Consider the following 21,010-nt stretch of genomic DNA (forward strand, 5'->3'; position numbering starts at 1 on the left):
AAATGCTCCTAGCTTTTATTTTGAAACTCCTTAACGGAAGTGCCTTGCTGGCAATTGGACAGTTTAGGCTGTTCCCGTCGACGACTTTTATCAAAGTGGAAGCAGCAACCACAGAAGAGCAGGCAGATAATTGTTGGACTGCTTGTAGAAAGCGATTCTTTGCTGCTTTGAAACCCAATTAGGTCAGGAGTCGAGTCAAACTTTAAAGTTAAAAGTCTCCGCCGTGTCACATCGACGTCATGGACCCTGCCAGTCAAGGTAACATTAATTGTTAGCTTAGCGTAAACGTAGCCTAGCTTCATGTTCAAAATACGCAGACTCTTCAGTCAAATCAATCCACCGACGAGGAATAGTGTTATGTCAGATTTGTTTTCATTAAAGTTGCATTTGTGGGTAATAATAGTACGCGGTGTAGTGGTGAAGACGGGACGGGCCCGTGAGCAAGTGACAGCATATGTAAGTGAAGAGGGACACGGACAGGCGTCGTTTGAATAATATCAACAACTTATTAACATAATTGACTTTGGTGTATATGGAATAGATCTATGTAATTAGTGTACGTTGAGTCTATCTTTGATATAATTAGCACCGTGTAATCTATGTGAACGACACGGTGTTTTTGTAATTTTTCTGACGCATAACTTGGGCCAAATCTCATTATCTAATCTTTCCATAGTAACATTCTCTGTCACAGCTAATGTTTGAACCCCGGAGGTAAAACTATTATTCTAAAAATGTGTGAAACGAGGGCATGTGTACTTGTTTTGCAAGAACTACTTTTGTTCCTTCTCTTGTATGTATGTTATTGTAGTCTGACTAATGAACATGTGGCTATTGTTACAACCAACCGTTACAAAAGTGAGTATCACAAAAAAACCTTTTGTCTTTTGGACTGTGTAGTTCCCAGTAAATTAAAATTTTTTTTTTCACCAGAAAAAATATACATGGTAAGCAGTAGGTTGGGGCTGTTCTTAGCAACCAATGTGGAACAACCTCAGAAAACAACTGACTGTTGTTTAGAAAAATACCCCCAAAACATTAATTAGAGTTAATGCTATGTGTCTGTACAACACAACAAATAGGAGCCTGCTAAAATTCACAAACAATGTTGCTATAATTGTTCCTGAGTGTGTTGGGTTTAATGTTTTTTTCTTCTAAATCAGATCAGAATCAACAAGATTGCCATGATTTTCTATTCAAGACTATCAAATTATTAGTGATCGAGGCTATTAGATCATCTTGAAAATGGTAACTGTGAGTAAACCCTGTGGGAAATAGCACAGGGTTATTGATTTGGAGGTATTTAGAAATTCAGTGTCCACTTCGGGTCGTTTTACAAGGGCGGCCTTTGCATCACTTTCTGCTTCATGAAAATTCTATCCATTTTGTCATTATTCTGCCACATTTGCAGAGTAATGACAGCCATTTTGTACACACACTATCTCTGCTCTCCCATTGTCTCACTGTCCATTAGTGGCCAACCATTGGTCATCATCACTTTCATTTGCCCCCTTTGTTATTGTGCTGTATCACCCTGTCCGACTCCATGTATTCTTTGATTTTATAAAATACCATGTTTGTTATGATTATAAAAAATGATGATCCTGTAATGGCCAGATTAAAAACGTTTATCCTTAATCCCACCTGATTTTATTTCTTATTAATAGGCATGTAGTAGAACAACAAGAAATAGTTTTAGACAATTCTAAAACTCTTATATTCTGTGTCCTATTGAACCCTATTGAATAAAAGACTATTGTACAATCACAGTGTTTTCCTGGAAGCCTCGGATCCCTGTGGCAGCTTATTCCCATTAGGGAAGTTCTAATGAGTCTGCCAGGGCTGTGTCCTGCGTCTTATCCCTAAGTGGTCATGATAGATATGTTGAGTGGGTATTATGTTTGGATTGAGGTTTTTAAGCATAGCCTCTTCTAAAAAATTGATGTAACAATCATAGTAGAGTTGGAATAAAAGCATCACTCCTGCTAGTTTTCAACTAAGGTTCTCCGCAGCTTAGTCCATTTCTTATATACAGTCTAATGTTGTAAGGAGTGGCACATGTGGTTCCTCTTCATTTGTTTCCAACCCTCTGTCCTTAAAGAGACAAACTGAAATGTTACCAAATCCCAGGTGTGTTTGTTTTAAAGGACTGACCCTGGCGATAGATACTATTATTTACTTGTGTGTAAGCGTAATATTAGAGCAGAATGCAACACAGTAGCATAGTTTGGTTTAATGCGAGGGTGTGGTTGTTAGCACACATACAGTGCAGCGTTTACAGACTTGTTTGACGGAGGTCAGAATAATTCATCGTCATGTGCAACCAAACATGGACTGAAAGCAGAGCTAACAATGTCTGAAAATCCTTCCTGATTTTTCCATAGTTAGGAAGGGTTCAGGAAAATGTAGGAAGTATTTTTTCTTAAAATTTATATCGGAGGCTTTAACTAAAATAGGTTATTATGTCTTTAATATTATTGTTCTGGGGATCATTGTTATTATTTTATTATTAGATGTGTTTTGTTTGCTCTTGAAGCCCTGTTTTCTGAGATGACTGTTCACTGTTGTTTTGTGTGCGGCCTGACTCATTCTTCTCTGAATCAATACACCTTGAGGGTGGAGCCACTGTATCTCTTGGCAGTGTGAATACGGATGTTATTGCATAGACTCTAATGCACTGGCACCAAAGCAGCCTGCTGAGTAATCATAAAAATACTCCCCCAAGAGTGTTGATCAGCTTCTCTGGCCGTCAGGTAGAGAATTTGGAGTATGGATTAAATTTAAACTCCACTTTTCTGGTCGACTGACATTGATATTGTGTTTTAAATAATTTGAGGTGAGATTTTCAGCCCAGAGCAGGTTGTTATGATAAAATTATTTTGTTGGATTTCCTGTAAGCCTTATGTTATAACACCATTCAACATCTCAGGCAGTGGCTTCTTTTCTCTCTCCTTGTTGTCTCTTCTGTGCCAGCTCTGGCTGTGCCAAGCCACTGTATCTGCCAGGACTTGCATGTGTCCTCAGGTGAATGACGTAAGAAATGCACATTGTTGCTGAAATTGCGATGCCAGTGCCAGGTTTCCATTTTTGATGTCATCTGCTTTGATGTGCAATCTCCAAAATACAGGCCTTGTTGAACATTTCTTTGTATTTAATGTGTTATGATTCAGCAGAGTCTGTTTTCAGTGCACGGATGGTGTTTTAACGCTTAAATAGGAATGTTTGGTCTAAGTTCTTGTTACATTTTCATCACAGATATCAACCTGAACTCTCCCAACAAGGGCCTTGGTGTAGATCATTCAGACACACTGTCGGATGTGCCAGTGGAGGGAACAATGCAAAACTCTGCCAACCCTCTCCCACCCGGTCTGACAGAGGAGGAAGCTGAGGAGCTCCGCACCGAGCTCTCCAAGGTGAAGGCTCTGCTCTTCTGGAATCTTCAAGCTCGATTAAAATAGGAGACAAGCGGGAAGCTCCTGTCTGAGCCTCGTCTTTGTTGTTGTTGTTGTATTTCAGGTGGAGGAGGAGATCAACACTCTGCGTCAGGTTCTGTCAGCCAAAGAGAGACACGCCATAGAGCTGAAGAGGAAACTCGGTCTCAGCACACTTGAAGAACTCAAGCAGAATCTTTCCCGGAGCTGGCAAGACGTACAAACCTCCAATGCGTACGTATTCATCACATGCAGGGATGCTCTTCTATTCTTGTGCGCTGCTCCTGTTATTTAAGAGATTTACCATACTACTTTTTTGAGTGTAGGGTTGCACAAAAGAACAGATATTGTGCTGCTTCTAGATGAGCCGGTTTCTCATTCCATCTTCACTATGTATTCATACCTTTTTGGGGAATTGATTCATAAATTGGTGCACAGCAAATGCTAAAGAGAGCTTTGAGAGTTTGGTGCTTAAATATTTTCTGTACTGTAAGGCACCTTCTCTGTAACTTCAGGTGGAAATACCATGATGTGTTGTTGGATGACATAGCCTTAACTTCTGGTCACCGATGGACAAGTTAAATATTATATTTTCCAGACAATATGTTGCACAGGAAACGGTGGTCACAGTGGTCTGATCTAAATCTTTAAATCTAAATCTATGATTTATCTGTAAATAATATTCATTATGCAGTGTAGCTTTTTGATTTCCCAACACATTTTGTCTTCTTTATTTAAGGAAATTAGATTTGTTTTTATTGTTTTATGACAATGAGTACACAGTACACAGCGCCCTCTTGCAGCCATAAATGATATGCAGGATAAGTGGAAGATTAGCCACGGTACTAAAACAATTTTGTGATAAACTGCAGTTAAAACCAGAGTTAAAACCAGAGATATATTATAGGTTTAGTATAGTATAGATTTTTATCACCACTGTCACCTGTTTTTGCTCATTTGTTAATGGTTGTTGCATTGCAGAAGTATGACTTGAGAAGTAGCCTGGAGGCTGTTACTTTATTAGTTAATAATTTACGGCAGTCAAAAGAAATGAATGATTGAAACCATCTTTCTAGTACTGTGCAGAATTTGCTGAGTAAAAGTTTTTTCTCCTTCTGTCTACATCAAATATAATTGCACCACCTTTACATAACATCTGATATATCTGATATCAGATATGATATGTCTCTGTCCTTAGCTATGTGAGAACCACAGAGAAACTGGGCGAGTGGAATGAGAAAGTTACCGGTTCAGATTTGTGAGTCCATGCACTGTTTGCTGCTCGCACCCTGGTGATGACTGTGGTTGTTCGCTGTTTGCTCTCTCACGCTCCAGCTCGTACTCACTCTCTTCTCACCTTCTAACCATGTTTGAGATCACTTATATTTCATCTGGTGGTGTTAAACTTTGCGTCTGGTGTTAGGGCACCAGAATAAGTATTTGGGAGTTGAAACTAATCAGTTCTAACGCCATTGTATTTGCCGTAATCGTTGATAATATTAGTTTTTTCCCTGGTCGATATCAAACTAGAATTCTCCCTGGTCTAGTTCCCCTTTTGCACCAGACCTCTCAGTCTCATGTAGGTTTGGTGGTGCATTTTATTTGTTGATGCTGTTGCAGTTGCATAAGTGACTAATGCACTTCTGGCAAATTATTATTGTGTTTGATTATATATAATATATTTAAGGTGGGACTATGGACAGGGAAGAATCTGTCCACAAATATAGTTTGTTTTTTTGGTTACATTAATCACAGATGTGGAAACACATCATTCTTCTAACATGAGCAAAGCCAAATACTATGGCTTGCATTTGGAAATGTTATTAAGAATGGGTAAAGGGATGATTAGCATGTTATTATTTAACGTCCAGTTCCTGTTTATCCTCTGAAGTAGCTGTGAAGCAGCACAGGGCCAGTCATTCACAAACATGGTTTTTTATTCATCTCTTACCTGGTTAAGTAGCAAAATTACCAGTCAGAGTTTAACCACTCTACTGAAACAGGTGCAAAAGCACTCACTATTTAAAACAAATTAGTGGACCATTAGTGTCTCCAACCTTTTGGTTAATTGTTGTGCATATGTTTGAGTAGGTGTCTGCCTGAAGTTTGAACGCGTTCCGATGAAACACTGGACTCCACAGGCTGCTGTGGCTGATGTCAAATGTGAACCTAAAGGAATTTTCCATGTGGCTGCTCTGTGAAGTGAACTGGATTGTCAGGCTCACTCAGATGGTTATCCAAACATGACGGCATGACACATCACTCTATGGCAGTGGGTTCATTGGTTTGTAATTTTTTTCCTTTTTTTTTTCTAAATAATAGTTACAGTTCACTCCTGTAGGTTTCACACGCTTCTTTTTCTTTAATGTGTTAAACTGCACTGCTGTCTGTCAGTGTTACGATATGTATTTTAAGTAAGAATGATGCAAGTGTCAATGTGGAAAATGGTTAAACTATAAGAAAGGAGTATTTTATATGAACATAATATCACCTGTACCTGAAAATAGTCGGGCAGTGATTTCATTCTTGACCTCTGCCCTCACACAAACGTATGAAGAGTACAATGGCAGAGAACAGTAGCTGAAGGCGTGTGCCTGTATCTCATCCACACACGTGTTTGTCTGCTCCATCATTAAACCTGGTGACCAGACGAGCAGCTCAGACCTGCTGCTGCAAGAACAAGTAGGAAGAGAGATGGAGGGAGGGAGGAAGAGGAAGTGAAAGAGACGGTGATTTGCTTAGTCACATGGAATGTATATTCTGCAGAGAAAAATAGGTGATGCATTATGAATAAGGTGGAGCCACTCAGTTGGTTGTTGGGGTTTTATGATTTAAAAATGGAAAATGTGTTGGTCTCAGGTTTCACTCTGTGTGGCCAGGGCTGAGGATAAGACTTCTGCTTACAAACAGACAGACAAAAAACAAAACGTCTTGAATTATCGTCACTCTTCTGTGAAACAAAAGTAAGCCTAGTGCTAAGGCAATAACTATACAGTTAGCAACAGTGTGCTGTCGTATATCAAAATATAGAGGAGGGCCTTGTCTGAAGGGAGGTCCTCATTATGAGTGAGCCGTCTCCTGTCTCTACAGCACAGTTGACAGTCAGTGTAGTTGTTGCAGAGACTTTGCCTAACAAATGATCATTACCATTTTGGCTTTTGTTTTTTTTGTTTTTTATCTTTAAATATGTTTAAACATTAACAATATTTTGCTTTTAACGTCATCTCTCAAAGCCATACTTTCTTATGTAACAGTTTAAAAAAAATGAGGCTGGGTCTTTATCATCGTAACAGTACACAAAAATGAAAAAAAAAAAAAATGAGGCTGGGTCTTTATCATGTTATTATAAATTTAGAGAAAATAAATAAATAAATGACAGGGAAAAGAACATTTCAGTTCCCTATATTAAGGCACGGTGGCATCACTGATGCACACTCCAGAACGGTGGCAGTAATGCACAGAAAGTGTACGTTTGCAACCAGTGAAAAGCTCGCTCAGGATACTTTAAGTGATGTCAACGCATAAGAAAGTTTGGTGAACAGGAATAGAAGGAGAAACTGCATTGCTTTGCTTGTCGGATGGAACGCTTTTTAATAGCAATTTGGTTAAAAACATGGATTTGTAGATTGTTCAGTATTTTTTTTTCTCCTACCTCAACTCTTCAAGCTGGTCCTAGGATGAACACTAGAGCTTTAGTGAGCAACAATGAGCCTGGTACAAGGATGTGATATAGGTTTTATATTACATTTTTAAAGACTTTGTCTGTAATTTCTGTGTTTTTCATTTTGTTGTGTAATATGAAAAAAACCATCAGGTATTCCAGCAGTGTCCCCCACTCCCTTCAGTCTTCAGTTCATCACTGCTTGTCTGGTTAAAACCCCTCTTGAGCGTTGAGTTTTTTGGTTTGAAGCATCTGAAAGACAACTGCATGTTGTTTACCACAACCTGACTGAACTCAACTGTACTGTACTGTATTGTGAGTGAGTGTTTCTCCTCTGTGTCATTATCCTGCTGTTGTGTCTTCAGATATCTGTCTGCTTCAGCCACTTTGGATGACATTACCCACTCTGAAGCGTGAGTTGACCCCTTTTTCCATTTGTGTTTTTATTTAGTAGTCCAAATAAGGTTTCTGTACATGTGGCTTCAGCCCTGGGGAGCTGCTCTCTCTGTCACTGTCCATGCTTTGTCTCCTGTTCATTGCTTCTGTAACGTGTGCGTCTTGTTTTTGGTGGCGACTGGCCGGTTACAGGAAAGAGTTTTTACTTCATCAATAGAAAATACGCCTCAAATTACAGGTTAAATCATTTAGAATTTTTTTTTTAAATGTAATGTTTTCTAATAGTTACATAGGTTAAATCATTTAGAATTTATTATTTATTAAATGTAATGTTTTCTAATAGTTACAAAAAGGATCGAGTGCACGACACTGTTGATAACCATCCAGTTCCTCTGCTTTTAAAATGAACACATGACGTATGTGTCTGTTGTAGGTTATGTGATTTGCCTCTTGTACTGTGCACAAGCTTATCTCCAAATCTATACTTCTTTAGTCTTCGTTACCATCTGTTGTTGAGGCTCCATCTGTCTAGTGACAACTTGACTCTGTGCACGTTCCTGTGTGTTTATGTTTTTGCAGGTTTTTGTTTTTGAAAGGAACAGGCTATGTGTTTGTGTCTGTTTATATTTCAGTGGGTGCACTGTGATGTCTCGTAACTGTACACTAAAGAAAATACGCCAGTAATAAGGAAATAAGGCAGTAGAGAAAGTATGTGTTCTATTAATGGACTTAAAATGTAAAAGTGTATTTTGTACAGTGAAGATGAGATGCATGGTGAAAAATGAATATACTTTAAAGGAGTGTTTTTTAGAAGGAAGTCATATTTTTCAAATATTATATTTTTACATTGGCACATTTTTGTTAAACTCACTTGACTATTAATTGATTATTCACTCCAGACTAGTGCAGGCAAATGTGTGTTCACATCATTGATCCCTTCTTGTATGAGTTAGTGACTCTCACGTGGTTGTCAGGCGAGGTCAGGGAGAAGTCTCGGAGAACCAAGATGTTCGCAGAGGACACTGTACTCTTGGTGCACTGGTGAGAGCTTATAGAGGTGGAGATCTGCACTGGGGTAATGAGGAAGGAAAACCCTGAGTTAAAGTTGTCTTAATGGTGAGAATCAGTCAGCAGCGGAAGTGCAGAATCATGCTGAGAGATGATCCACCCTGCCGATGTTAAACAAAATAATGTCGTAAATAGTTCAGCTTAAATAATGGTAATTCTGCACATATCACCAAAATATATGCTGCTGCAGCTTTGATCCTGAGTTTTTGTTGTGACACTGGATGGTATGTTATGTTGATTGGACATGTCTCCCACCCTCTCCATACTGGAAACTGAAAACATTAACCCCAGAAGCATTTAATTGGAGTAAAGCTCCTATAGTAATGCTTAGAAAGTGATGTCATAATTAAAGCTTTTTTTCTGTTCACAAGTGAACAATTCATCCACAATTCAGTGGTCATTGAAGGGTTAATGTAGTGTATTTATTACTGCCATATTGAGTTTTAAGTGTTAAATAACTCTTAACAAGTTGTCACTCCTGTGGTATCACTACTGTAGTCTCACTGCTGTGGTATCACTACTACTGCTGCCCTAAAATGTAACTGTTGGTCTGGGAAGTCTGTTCTGTTTCAGCCGGTGGATAAAGGACTAACGTAAATCCGTTCAGTTTCTTCTGTGTCTTTTCTGTGGGAAAATAGTTGGGTGTAGTAAACTATTAACGTTTGTCTCCTCTGCTCTTTTCCTTTCCTCCATCCCCTCCTCATCACCCGCCTCCTCTCACTTCCTTTTTTCACTCCATCTATTTTTGGTTTTTCTTTTCCCTACTATTCTGTCTCTACCCGTCTCATCTTGTCCTCTTTTTTTTATACCCACTGTCCCACATCTTCATCTACTTCCACCCAAACCATCTCTCCTCCTCTTGTTTCCCCCTCACATGTCTCTCTCCATCCTTCCCCCTCCTCCCTTTTCTCCCTCTCTCTACAGATACAAGAAGACTCAGGAGACTCTTACCCAAGCGGGACAGAAAACTAGTGCAGCTCTCACCACAATGGGCTCGGCCATCAGCAGGAGGCGGGGGGACATGAGGTACAGTGAGGTCGAGCCAAAATGGCTGACGCACTTGCTCAGCTGCCAGAACAAACCAAAGTGAAAAGTGTGGAAAAAAGAATGGGAATAATAATAATAATGTAGTATGTAACTTATTCTGCAAAAGACACATCTGATGTGTTTTACCACCAAAGTTTGCATCGTTATTAATTTTCTACAATCAATGGATTGTTATGGTAAACATCAGAGCTTCCCTTCAGAACTCAAACAACCTGAGTACTGTTGTGCGACAGTCAATATTTGTTGAGGTCTGACACTTTTTTATCAGGCTGTTCAGTCATCAGATGCATTCCCATCTATTGCAACACGTTCCACTCCTTGTTTACAGCTGCTGCTGCTAATGTCTTTGTCTGTCTTTGTCTTTTTTGTAAACTAGTCTTTTAAGTACTGATGTGAAAAGAACTGTGGATTAGATGCTAACAACCTGTGATGTGTCACTCCTTTGGAAACCTATTCTATTTATTGCCGGGGTGTGTCTGTAATATGAAATTAGAGGAAACGTGATAGGGGAGGTTTATTTGGGAATTTAGACCAACCTGTCCTACATTTGGTATGTTTAGTGTTGTCCCAGTGGGACATCCCAAACTCTGTGAGGAAAAAAGTCTATAATGATTATTAGTCTTAGTTATAGATCAGTTAGGTTAGTTGTAGAAATAACCAGTAGCATCAGAGACAGAGGAGAATTGTAGTTTTGATTTGTCTCATATCACTGTCTCAGCATCCTTTTTTTTACATGGACACAGTGTCTTTACCTAAAGTCACACCAGAGTGACTAGAGAAATTCACTCCTACTGAGGAACAGTAAATATACACAGCTATGATTCTCATGTAAACAGTTGGTGCCATGTTTACTGTCACACCACTCAGTAAATATTTTAATTTTCCATCCAAGCACTAATATTGATAGTCGTTCTTCACGCAAGGGTGTGTTGTATGTGATGGAAAAGTGGATGTCTCTGTCTTTAGCACATCAACTCTTATGTTCCCCCTCCTCCACCATGTACTTGCAAGCAAATTGGACCTGTTTTCCCCTGTCCTTTCCTGCATGTTCTTGTTGTGTTCGTCCAAAGTAGCGTCGAAAGATTGCTGCATGTTGTCACGCTATTGTTGGTGCAAGGCATGAAATGAAAATCAGTGGATGTGCCCACGCTTTCTGTAGAAGTAACGCAGCTGTAGATTTAACACATTTATTTTACTAATACATGACAATATACACAAACATACAGTATATACGTTTGGTAAGTTTTAAAAACCGGGTCATTCACTGCTGCTTTACTTCACGTGGGTTACTGTCCAAATCACCTGTTTTGTTTTAATTATTGGTTTTTTTTTTTGTCTTCTACAACTGCTGCTGTTGCTCATGCTCTCCCTGTCTTTGTTTTTTAATTGCTGCCTTGGTTTTACCTGCAGAGCGCTACCTTTCTCTAATTCCTTTAGGTGAGATTATCATGTCCTGTTTCCAAGAACAAGTGTTTGAGCCCAACAGCATGTGACCTAGAATTTAAACAAATACCCTGAAATTCTCCAGTGTACAGTTAACTGTAGATGTTTGATTTTCAGCTTTTGGTGTGTGTGTATGAGAGTGTGCGAGAAAGTCTGAGAACATTTCCGTGCTTGCTTTATAACACTGCACTTCTCTGTCTCCTCTCTAATGCTTACAAAGTAGCAACTATTCCATTCGCCACTCGATAAGTATGCCCGCCATGAGGTAAAGTAACACACAGATCTGCTCACTACACTCACAGTCACTGCTGCTTCACTTTAACACACACACTGTACAGTACACACTACTCTAGCTCCACCTCTGTATGGCTGCCATTTCCTTTTTATATGTATTTGTCTTGTTTATTTATTTATTATTTTTTCTAACACGCTGTTTTACAGGAACTCTGCGACCTTCAAGTCATTTGAAGATAAGGTGGGAAACCTGAAGGTGTGTGTCTTAGAGTTTGTTAGTAACCAGAGCAGACATCTGACTGAGCACAAACAAGAGGCATTATGAGACAACTTCAAATAGAGTTCTTGAAATTAAAAACATTTCTTTTTTTTTTGGTTTGCCTTTTTCATGTGAATCAGTGAAGTCACATTTATACACACTGTATAATTTAATCGTATTACTAAAGATTACTAAAAAATATATATATGTAAAATATATATCAAATGACAGAACAAAAAATAAAATTGACACCCAGAAAAATAAAATATATATATTTTATACAAATATATTGAACAGCAATATAGCGCAAGGAATAACCAGCTTGTGTCACTGTTACGCAGCATGCTGTGCTGCCCTACAACAGGGATGCTTTATAACAGTGCTCTTTTTGTATATTTCAGTTTTGAACATTTGTAAATTCAACGGTAAGAGATGATAGGAGACAGAGATACAAACTCTACTTGTGTTTAATTTTAACAATAAAAAAAAATCTACAACTTACATGAATGCTTACATCAGTAACACTGCTCCACCTTCTGTCTCCTTAGTATAAAGTCGTTGGCACCAAGGGAAACGGAGATGTCGTGAGCTCTCCCACTGACTCCACCCCAACGCAGGAGAACCCACCCTTCTGAACACCACCGGCCTCCTCCTCTTCCTTTTCCTTCTTCTTCTCTTCTTCTTCCTCATCTTCTTTCTCCTTGCTGCCACCTTCCTTCACGACCTGAGACTGTACTCTTATCACCTCACATCGCAGTCAGCCCTGACCTTTGACTCTTCACCTAACCGGCCTCACCTCAGTCACTTTCTCTCCTCGAGTTCTGCAGACAAACAGAAGGGACTTGTGGGTTTGAGGTGGAGGCAACTTGTTGCCAGTTTCACTGACTGTGATCCTGTGGCCTCTGTTCTTCTGTCTCACTGTTTCTGTAAAATCCTACTGATGTCTAAATATGAATCACAGCCTTCAAGCTTTACTTTTTTTTTTCTTCTGTAAGATTATCATTTATTTTCTTGGTTTTCTCAATTCGAAATCTGAAAGTGATCTGTTACCTTCTTTTAAGCATGTCACAGTTTCATCACGTCACCCGGATCAAAGCTAAAGCACAGACGAGAAAGACAAATGTGAAGTTCCTGAACTTTCATTTGTTCTTAATGTAGTTTGGAATTGAATTTGTAGTTCGTACTTAAAATTGGGAGGATGGCCTTTGACTTTTAAATGGCCACAAATAAAGTTCACTGTAGGTCTTGGAGAGTTTAAACCACGAGAAAACTGATTGAATAATCGACACATTTAAGTGAAAATCTGACCCCAAAACAGTCAAAACCACATCCTGCAGGTTTTATGTTTTGTCATTTGACTAAAAAAAATGTACGGACTGATAATAGATAAAGATTGAACAGTTACAAGTAATATTATTGACGGGTAAATTTACTCTTTCTGTCTGTTACCGAGTTTGTCATCAAAGGTGCATTTACACTGTGATCGCCTGCTGGTGTCACTAAAGCTTTACCGCCATTTGCTAGACATCAAACCGTCTTTGCTTGACCTCTTTTTGGTTGCCAGCAGTGTGACGCAGGCTACACTCGCAGTTTGGTGGTAGGAGGTGGACCTCCACAATAACCCAGACATCGTCTTAGACCAACTACTGCTCCGTGCATGTGCATATCTCACTTGTACCAGACAAACCAGGCAAAGACGACCGAGGTCATGTGTAAACACCTTACAGACACCCCAGGATGTAAAAACTGAAACTAAAACCATTTTGTATTATAAACTATTTTACACTGCTTTGCATAATGTTTTTACATAACTTTTATCGATATGTATAAATATATATATAAATAAAGCAATGCTGCTGGAGGACAGGTTCAGAGGCTTGAGAGGAGCAGACAGGGGCAAAACAAACAGCAGAAAATAATCAGTTTGACACGCATGACTTATCATCTGTCTGGGTTTTTTCCTGTTTTAAATACACTCGAGGTCTAAATATAAATTGTTTCCATGTTTGTAAAAACTGAATGAGCTGTTGTTTTGCACTGGTCTGGACACAGGACTGAGAAGAAACTGAACAAACTGGAAGTGTGTTTGAACTCAGGCACAGCAGGTCAGCATCAAACTAAAACCCAAACCCGGTCGAATGTGTTGTAAAACCACACCGGCTGTTTTCTTTTCTTTTCTACCCAGGCTGACGGCTGCTCTTATGTTTCTGTTCAAACACATCTCGACGCGATGGTGTCGACGATGCTCTGCTGTGTACAGTACTTGGTGAATGTTGACGCTTTTCTGTCGGCCTTACTCGCGTTCATTGGTTTTCCTCGTAGTTTAGGTGGTAGAAAATAGGTTTCCGTTTTGTACGTGCTGTTTGTTTAGTTGGTTCAAATGAAGGAAGAAGAGTTGGCATTGAGATAGTTGAGTCCACCAGTCCACATTTCTTGGCGTCATATTTTTGCTGCCACAGTAGAAGCTTTGCTCGCATCTCCTGACCACGCGATTGCACTCCAGTTAACACTGTGTGATGAACCTGCACGAGGCCAAAACTAGTCACAAAACGCCACAGTTGCACTTATTGTTGAACCTCAACGTACAATACACACCACCCTTGTCAGTACAATGGCCATCACACACTTTACACACATTCAGGGACAGTGGCAGTAAACCGGAGCACACACAGTGGTGAAGAGTTGTCTCTTTTCTCACAATTTTGGAAAAGGAAAGAAAATAAATTTTAAGGTTTTTTTTTTCTTTTGCTCTCTCACAACAACATTGGTGATACAATAGCAACATTGTGTTATCCCAAACAAATGCAATAGTTGTTTGTGTTTTGGTGTCATCTCTAATGGTAGCAATGAAATAAATGTAAAAAATAAAACAAGGCAAATTAACTAAAGATCTTGGATGACATTTCTGAGATGAATTATAATATTTCAAATACCATCAGTCAAATAACTTAAAACCAAGTGCTTTTTTTTCTTTACTGCATTGGACCTTTTCAGCTAAACTTTTTTTTTCATTCAAGCTTAATCTTCACAAAATTCTAGAAAAAACCTCCACATGATGTTGCCAGTGTATCACTATTGCATTTGCTTGTTTTTTTCCTGTATGTGACTGCTGAACATTTCAGTAGTTTTTTTTTTTTTCCGCAAGGGGTTTGATGTTGGAGACATTTCTTCTTTGTAAATGTTTTCAAAGCTGGTTGCCAATATTTAAATATATGTTACAAGGTGTCTTTGCCATTACTTCCCAGAAACTCTTGACTGCTTTGCCAAAATAACAACGCAGACATGCTAACACAGGGTTTGTCTCCAGTCATATGTTGTAACTTTTGTTCATAATATTATAAGATTATGTTTTTCTTGGGAAATTGAGTTTGGCCAGCACATACTTGTGAAAGACTCCAAAATGCCAAAATAGGTAGATGCGGTATTCTGTTTTAAGTTGTTGTTGGACTAGGGTAGGAAGGGTAAACTATCTTGTTGGTGTACAGCACATGAGAACCAGTCACTGCTGAGGCTGTTGGACACTAGTTCATACTCATAGCTTTATTAGGTCAAGGGCTGAGCTGATGTAGTAATGTAAAAGGGATCAGATGTGAGAGATTATGATGATGAATGAATAAAAACAACAGATTTATTGGTTTTGTTCTGTATGTTAGTATATCAATAAAGCATTCCTTTGAATGACAAATTGACTCGTGTTCTTAAACAATGCTTAAAACCAAAATGCAAAATAAACATCCTTTATTTAATCCCTTATTTACACCCCCTTACTCTATTTTTTAAGCTATTTTTTTTTGTTTTAGCCGTTGCAATTAATTTCATATTTCACAAGATGGCGCTAGAGTGCTTCCCTGGTGATCAATGCACAGTAGGGGTGAAGGGGCAAACAAATAGTTTTAGCCGTTGCAATTAATTTCACAAGATGGCGCTAGAGTGCCTCCCTGGTGATCAATGCACAGTAGGGGTCTGCATAATAGCCACAGTTTAGGCTTAAAATGTACATAAAATATGGCTTCCGTCTTCGGTAAACTATTTATGAGAGCCCCGTAAAGTCGATGTATTGATACATTTGACGTCTTTACAGCAGATGTCCAGCTAGGTTTCCGTTGCACACACAACCCCCATGTTTATTTATTTTTTTATTTAATGATTACCAGGGCAGTAAATACTGCGTGTTAAGGGAATTCTAGTTCAAACGCTAATAGTTAAAATGAGAAACAGCAACAGAAAAGACAAATACGACAATTTTGACAATTGAACTAATTTTAGTTTTGGAAATTTGAATAATTTGTCTGTTATTTCAGGTACCCAAAAAGGTAAATAAAAGTTTGTCAATACTAACCCTTAAAAATTCTTGGCCAAAAACTAATTTACTACAGTTATTGCTCTCCCTTCATAACAGAAATGTCTGACTACATCAACTTGCAATACTACTCATGGTCGCCAGTAGGCATTTTGGGATTATCACTGTTTACGTATGGTCCCGCCCTGCCGACTCGTTGATTGGAGGGTTTGACGTTTGTACGTCACCATAGTGCCTATAAAAGCAGGAGCTGTTGTTTCGAGCCATCATTAAGCGGAATCGAAATCCTTTCGGACGTTGGAGGGTTATATTTACCCAAAACTTATTTTCAAATGGGCCCCGTCGCCTAGCGTTTTCTCCCCCAGCCTCGCCGAGTGAGTTGACCTGGGTGCTCCCGAACATCCAGCACGTCTGAAAGGTGAGATTCGGTCGTGTATGAGCGGTTATAAGATGGAGGATGAAAAAACACCGAGGGGCTTTAACAGTGATGGTGGTGGGTTCTATAGTGCGAGGGCGAGCTAACAGGCTAACGAGACTCTGATTGTGGCCAAGGATGACTCATTTTATATAAATTTGAATACAACGGTTCTCCATACATTAGATGTTTTACATTTTATTCTGGAAATGAAGAACAATGATATCGAATGTTCGTGGCGAGGTATTTCTTTGTTACCCCCACACACATTACAGAAGGGGCAAACAAATCGAATGATTCTCTTTATTACACCTGGATGATATCCCCGTGTATTCACATCTGTCATTCGTGTAATCTACTGTAATCATCCGTGTGTTCTAATGGACAGGCTTAAATGAAATTAATTAAAAAAAACATCCTGGTGTAGTGGCAGCTAAAATGTAAACAGGCTTGAGATGACGTTACCGAGGACGTCCCACCGTCTCCTACATATGGTTAAAATAAACACACCACTGTAGACCACGGTTTGTAGAAAATGTACTTTTATCCACAGTTAAGGTGAATTATTCATTAATTAGTGTATATACTAATGTTTATGTACATGAAAAATAATTCATCTGCATTTATGCAGTGGTGTGATGAGTGAGTAAATATACATGCCTAAATTACACCTTCATGGCTGTACACCTCTTGATAGAGTAAATATACACGCCTAAATTTCACCTTCATGGCTGTACACCTCTTGATATATTGCTGTAGCTTCCAAAATAATTGTGATACTTTTGATTAATAAAACTCAAATAAAAGAACAATGCAGCTTAATTCTGATCATGGATGACTTAAAAAAGAAAGAGTTCCCAACTTTTTCCATATCCTTTGATGGCAGTCTTTGAGTTGACATAGTATAAGCACAAAAAACATCATAATTACACTGGTAATTACTCTGAGCTAAAACTGTTCTCTATAAACTTTATATACCTCCACACTCTTCCTTAAAGCAAATATTAATCATACAAATTTGGGATTTTTAAATAAAAGGCATTAGTCAGCATTTGACTGATTGAGTGGATGATAAAGTGTCCTGGGGGCTTTGTGGACCTATTCAGCTGACTTTTTAGTTTTTACTAAATGGAGTTTTCTCCTCAGGTTTCCACCAAGCACAGCAAACGGCAAGAAACGACGTAAGAATGGCAGCCATTCCAGCAGGCGGTTCTCTTGTGGCGACCACTGACTACTACCGAAGTGAGTCTCCACCATCGTAGCCTCTTATCACATCAGTGCAAAAGGCCGAGCTATTATCCCTCTCCTGCTGGGAGGAGTGCTGTCACCGTGCTGTTAATGTCACAGTCCAGCTTGATAAGGTGTGATCAGTGATAATGATTGTCATGTCATGACTCAGGACAGCTCTGTTTCTGATGATCAGAAGGAGTGGGTGAGAAGTGGATTTGAACTGGTACACATTAGTGGAAAACGGTTTAATCAACATGCGTCATTGATAATGACTGCATCTCACATTTCATCATGTTGCATTACACTTAATTGTGTTGGTATTTCTGGTTAGAGAAAGGCTGTCATTGTGTCATTAGGGGAAGGAAGCTGCAGTGTTCTTCCTCAAAACAACACCCTTCCTGGCCCTTACTGCTTTTTTCTGCTGTTCCCTTTCTAACAACAGCTTCAGACTAGACAAAGCGTGTACAAACATGTTTTTTTTTAGACTGATTCCATTATTTGCTTTTAGGCATTTTGGGATTTTCCACTCAGAATTCTTTCTTACCTTTAATCCCATAAAAAACAGAAAAAAAACACTGCTGTTTAGATATTACGTGTACTAGTGGTACGAGCACACCAGGAGACTACACACTTCAAATATAATCAGTGAAACATCTGTTGCACTGAGGATCTTATCTGTCATACTTTACTTCTGTAAATACAACAGCGTCGTAAAACATGTGACCTGAAACCAAACAAGGACATGAGCTGAACTTAGTAAATAAAGAAAATGTTTACTGTTAAATCCCGAATAAAGCAGCATTGATTACTGCATATTTAATGTCAATAGAATACACCTGGTCACCTGAGTTGTAACCTGTCTGGTCAAGTCTAATCAGAGGCCTGTTCAAAGGTCAGGTGTTCCCCCAGCCTGTGCTTATATAATGTAAAAGCAGGCTTTTATTGCCTTGTGGTTGGAGACTGTGGATGTAGAGTAAAAGTGTAGTATTACACAAGAGTACAGTTTCTACCCCTCAGTTAGAGAAGTTCCATTGAGAGTTGCTTATGTTTTCACAATTCTTTTATTTGATTTAACAACTTGTCCGTCTCTCACCCCTCAGGGCGCATCGGCTCTACATCCAGCAGCAGCTCTTGCGGCAGTTCGGAGTACATCGGGGAGGTCATCCCTCACCACCCAGGTACGTACGAGGGCGTACATCCATCAGCCGCAGGATTGTGAAGTCATTGGTAAAAATGCTTATCTTAGAGATTAAATTCCCTGTGAGTCAATCGCTTCCGTGTTTTTTTTTTTTTTTTTTTTTTTGGCAGTGATTCAGTGCGTTTGCAACATTGCTGCATCTACTTGATGCCACTGCACAGTGAAATTACAGCCACAGCTTCAGTTTCTGTGACCTGAGGGTTGCCTTGCGCACTTCAGCTGTTGCCTCAGGGCAGAGTGAGTCACTGTGGCTGAGTCATCCTAAGATTACATCAGTAACCGTGGTTATCATGGTTAGTCAGGCCCTCTGAGCCAGGGGTCGCCAACCTTTTTGAAACTGAGAGCTACTTCAAGGGCACTTAGTGATACAGAGAGCTACTTGTTTAATACAGACTGTACAAACAATGGTTCTGGTACATACAATAACAGACACTCTTCTTACCACCATTGCACCCATTTGAATATCACTGCAACTGTAACTGATTCAAAAAGCACAGTAACAGTACAGTTTTTGACCCTCTTATTGACTAGTTTTATTTTTAGAACAATTCTAAAGATTGGCTTACGGGCCAGTTAAAATGACCTTACGAGCCAGATTTGGCCCACATACCATATGTATGACATATATATATATATATATATATATATATATATATATGTCAATATGATGTTTTAAACAATGTGAGAAGACAGGTTTTCTGTTGGCACAGTTTGTTTTGACCAGCACATATGTAAACCTACTGTAAATGGATGTAGGTCAAAGGGTAACAGGAGAGCCACAGCAGTTGTGCTGTGTTTATTACAGTCTTAGTGTATACACAGCTGTTCAGCGTAATTGAGGCCATAACACATGGCTCTGTCAGTTCTGTCTGTGGAGGCACTGGTACTTTTCCAGATCACATTCAATTCTGTGCAGTTCTCATGAGGACTGCCCACATCTTTAATCACGAATCCTCATTATTTGTCAAAATATAACTGCTTATGGTGTCTCTGGTGTCTACAGGACTCCCCAAGCAGGACTCTGGCCATTGGTGGTCCAGTTTCTTCTTTGGGAAGCAGCCAGGGATGACCCCACTGACCGAGGAGGCTCAGCTGAAGTACGTAAAAGCACTCGTTCATTTCACAAACACATTTAAATTCATTCTAAAGGTTGGTTAAAAACAATGTATGGTAACCCTCATTTATGGTTTGGAAACAAAAACCATTTTAACGCAGCAGAATGATGTTAAAAACAAAATAAATAAATAGAAGAATCGCTTTAGAGACGTATTGTCTCCTTTGTGTCTCAGGGCCGGGGCTTCAGGTGTGATGACCTATGGTCAGATCACCTGTGTTGCCAGGGAGATGGTGATGCAACGGCAGGTGAGTGAGAGCAGTGAAGCAGGAAGTCCCACCTCCTCCTGATCCTGCAGTCTCACCCCGGTCTTCACCACACCCTGGGGAGGGGAGGACCAAACCAACTACTAACGCTAGGTGACGGGAAAATCTCCCGTTTACCATTTTTATTATTATTTTTTGTATTATTCACCGTAGTAAAGGCTGCTTTACCCTTTGGTTTTTGTAACATTGTATTTTTTAACCATCCCCAAAAAAAACAAACAAAAAAAAACTTGAAGACGCTTTGCTTTATAAAACAGATGAGGTCTTTTTTTTGTAACATTTGAACTGTTCTGTGTTTGTAATACTGTGGTGGACACCTCCACATGCTTCTGTTTAACCTCTTTTTTTTAACTTTGTCACCCTGTGATTGCAAAATGGAATAAAGTAGATTCATGCAGCCTAATGCTTTGTTGTGTGTTGACTGTTTACTGAGCTAATACTGCGTACATTAATGTTGACGTCAGTCAGACGTCAACTGTTATCCTGAAAGAGCTGAAGTTCATCAGAGAAGACTGGACTTTATTTTAATATACTTGAAATAAAAAAAAAAAACGCTTTGCTTTTACATGTATAACAACGTCACTGGAAAAGTTGTAAGTTTACGACAAAATTCACAACAAAGCAATACATTTACAACATTAAAAACCTTAATGTATTTTTGGAAGAGACAAACGTTAATTTCATCTTCTTCATGTAGTTCACAAGCCTCACATCGTATCAGGACTGAAAAGTTTGTCTTTACAGAGAAAACTCGGAACTGGATGCTACGTGTGTTTGGACTAAATCGTAAACCTTTGTCATTCACCAAGATAAACATCATTTTGATGGTAAGTGGTTTAGACGAGGTTTTCCTGACACTTGGACACAGTACGACACCACGGGATGACACATTCATACAAATATCACGACTTTATTCATATAAATCTACAGCTTTTCTCTAGTAAAATT

The 21,010-nt window shown here is 39.1% G+C and overlaps 2 protein-coding genes across 9 annotated transcripts; both read left to right on the plus strand.

The window, feature by feature from the left end:
• The first annotated feature begins 52 nt into the window (after positions 1-52).
• Positions 53-15,224, plus strand: tpd52l2b (tpd52 like 2b). 8 transcript variants are annotated; one of them, XR_003050796.1, is made up of 9 exons: positions 53-258; positions 3,256-3,413; positions 3,517-3,665; positions 4,630-4,689; positions 7,458-7,505; positions 9,481-11,040; positions 11,267-11,311; positions 11,488-11,536; positions 12,088-15,224. XR_003050796.1 is itself a non-coding variant. In XM_008318948.3 (9 exons), the coding sequence occupies exons 1-9, from the start codon at positions 240-242 to the stop codon at positions 12,172-12,174; spliced, it is 684 nt and encodes a 227-aa protein (XP_008317170.2). In that variant the 5' UTR covers positions 54-239; the 3' UTR covers positions 12,175-15,224. The 8 variants fall into 8 exon arrangements, 2 of the variants coding, with proteins under 2 accessions (XP_008317170.2, XP_008317171.2); XR_003050799.1 differs by having other exon boundaries at positions 11,488-11,521; XR_003050797.1 differs by having other exon boundaries at positions 11,270-11,311.
• Positions 15,225-16,088: 864 nt separating this feature from the next.
• ppdpfb (pancreatic progenitor cell differentiation and proliferation factor b) lies at positions 16,089-20,465 on the plus strand. Its single transcript, XM_008318950.3, has 5 exons — positions 16,089-16,257; positions 17,401-17,496; positions 18,585-18,662; positions 19,686-19,779; positions 19,972-20,465. The coding sequence occupies exons 2-5, from the start codon at positions 17,442-17,444 to the stop codon at positions 20,084-20,086; spliced, it is 342 nt and encodes a 113-aa protein (XP_008317172.1). The 5' UTR covers positions 16,089-16,257; positions 17,401-17,441; the 3' UTR covers positions 20,087-20,465.
• Positions 20,466-21,010: the final 545 nt, after the last annotated feature.

The sequence above is a fragment of the Cynoglossus semilaevis genome, chromosome 10 (genome assembly GCF_000523025.1).
Source record: "Cynoglossus semilaevis isolate Cse_v1.0 chromosome 10, Cse_v1.0, whole genome shotgun sequence".
In the NCBI taxonomy this organism is placed as follows: Eukaryota; Metazoa; Chordata; class Actinopteri; order Pleuronectiformes; family Cynoglossidae; genus Cynoglossus; species Cynoglossus semilaevis.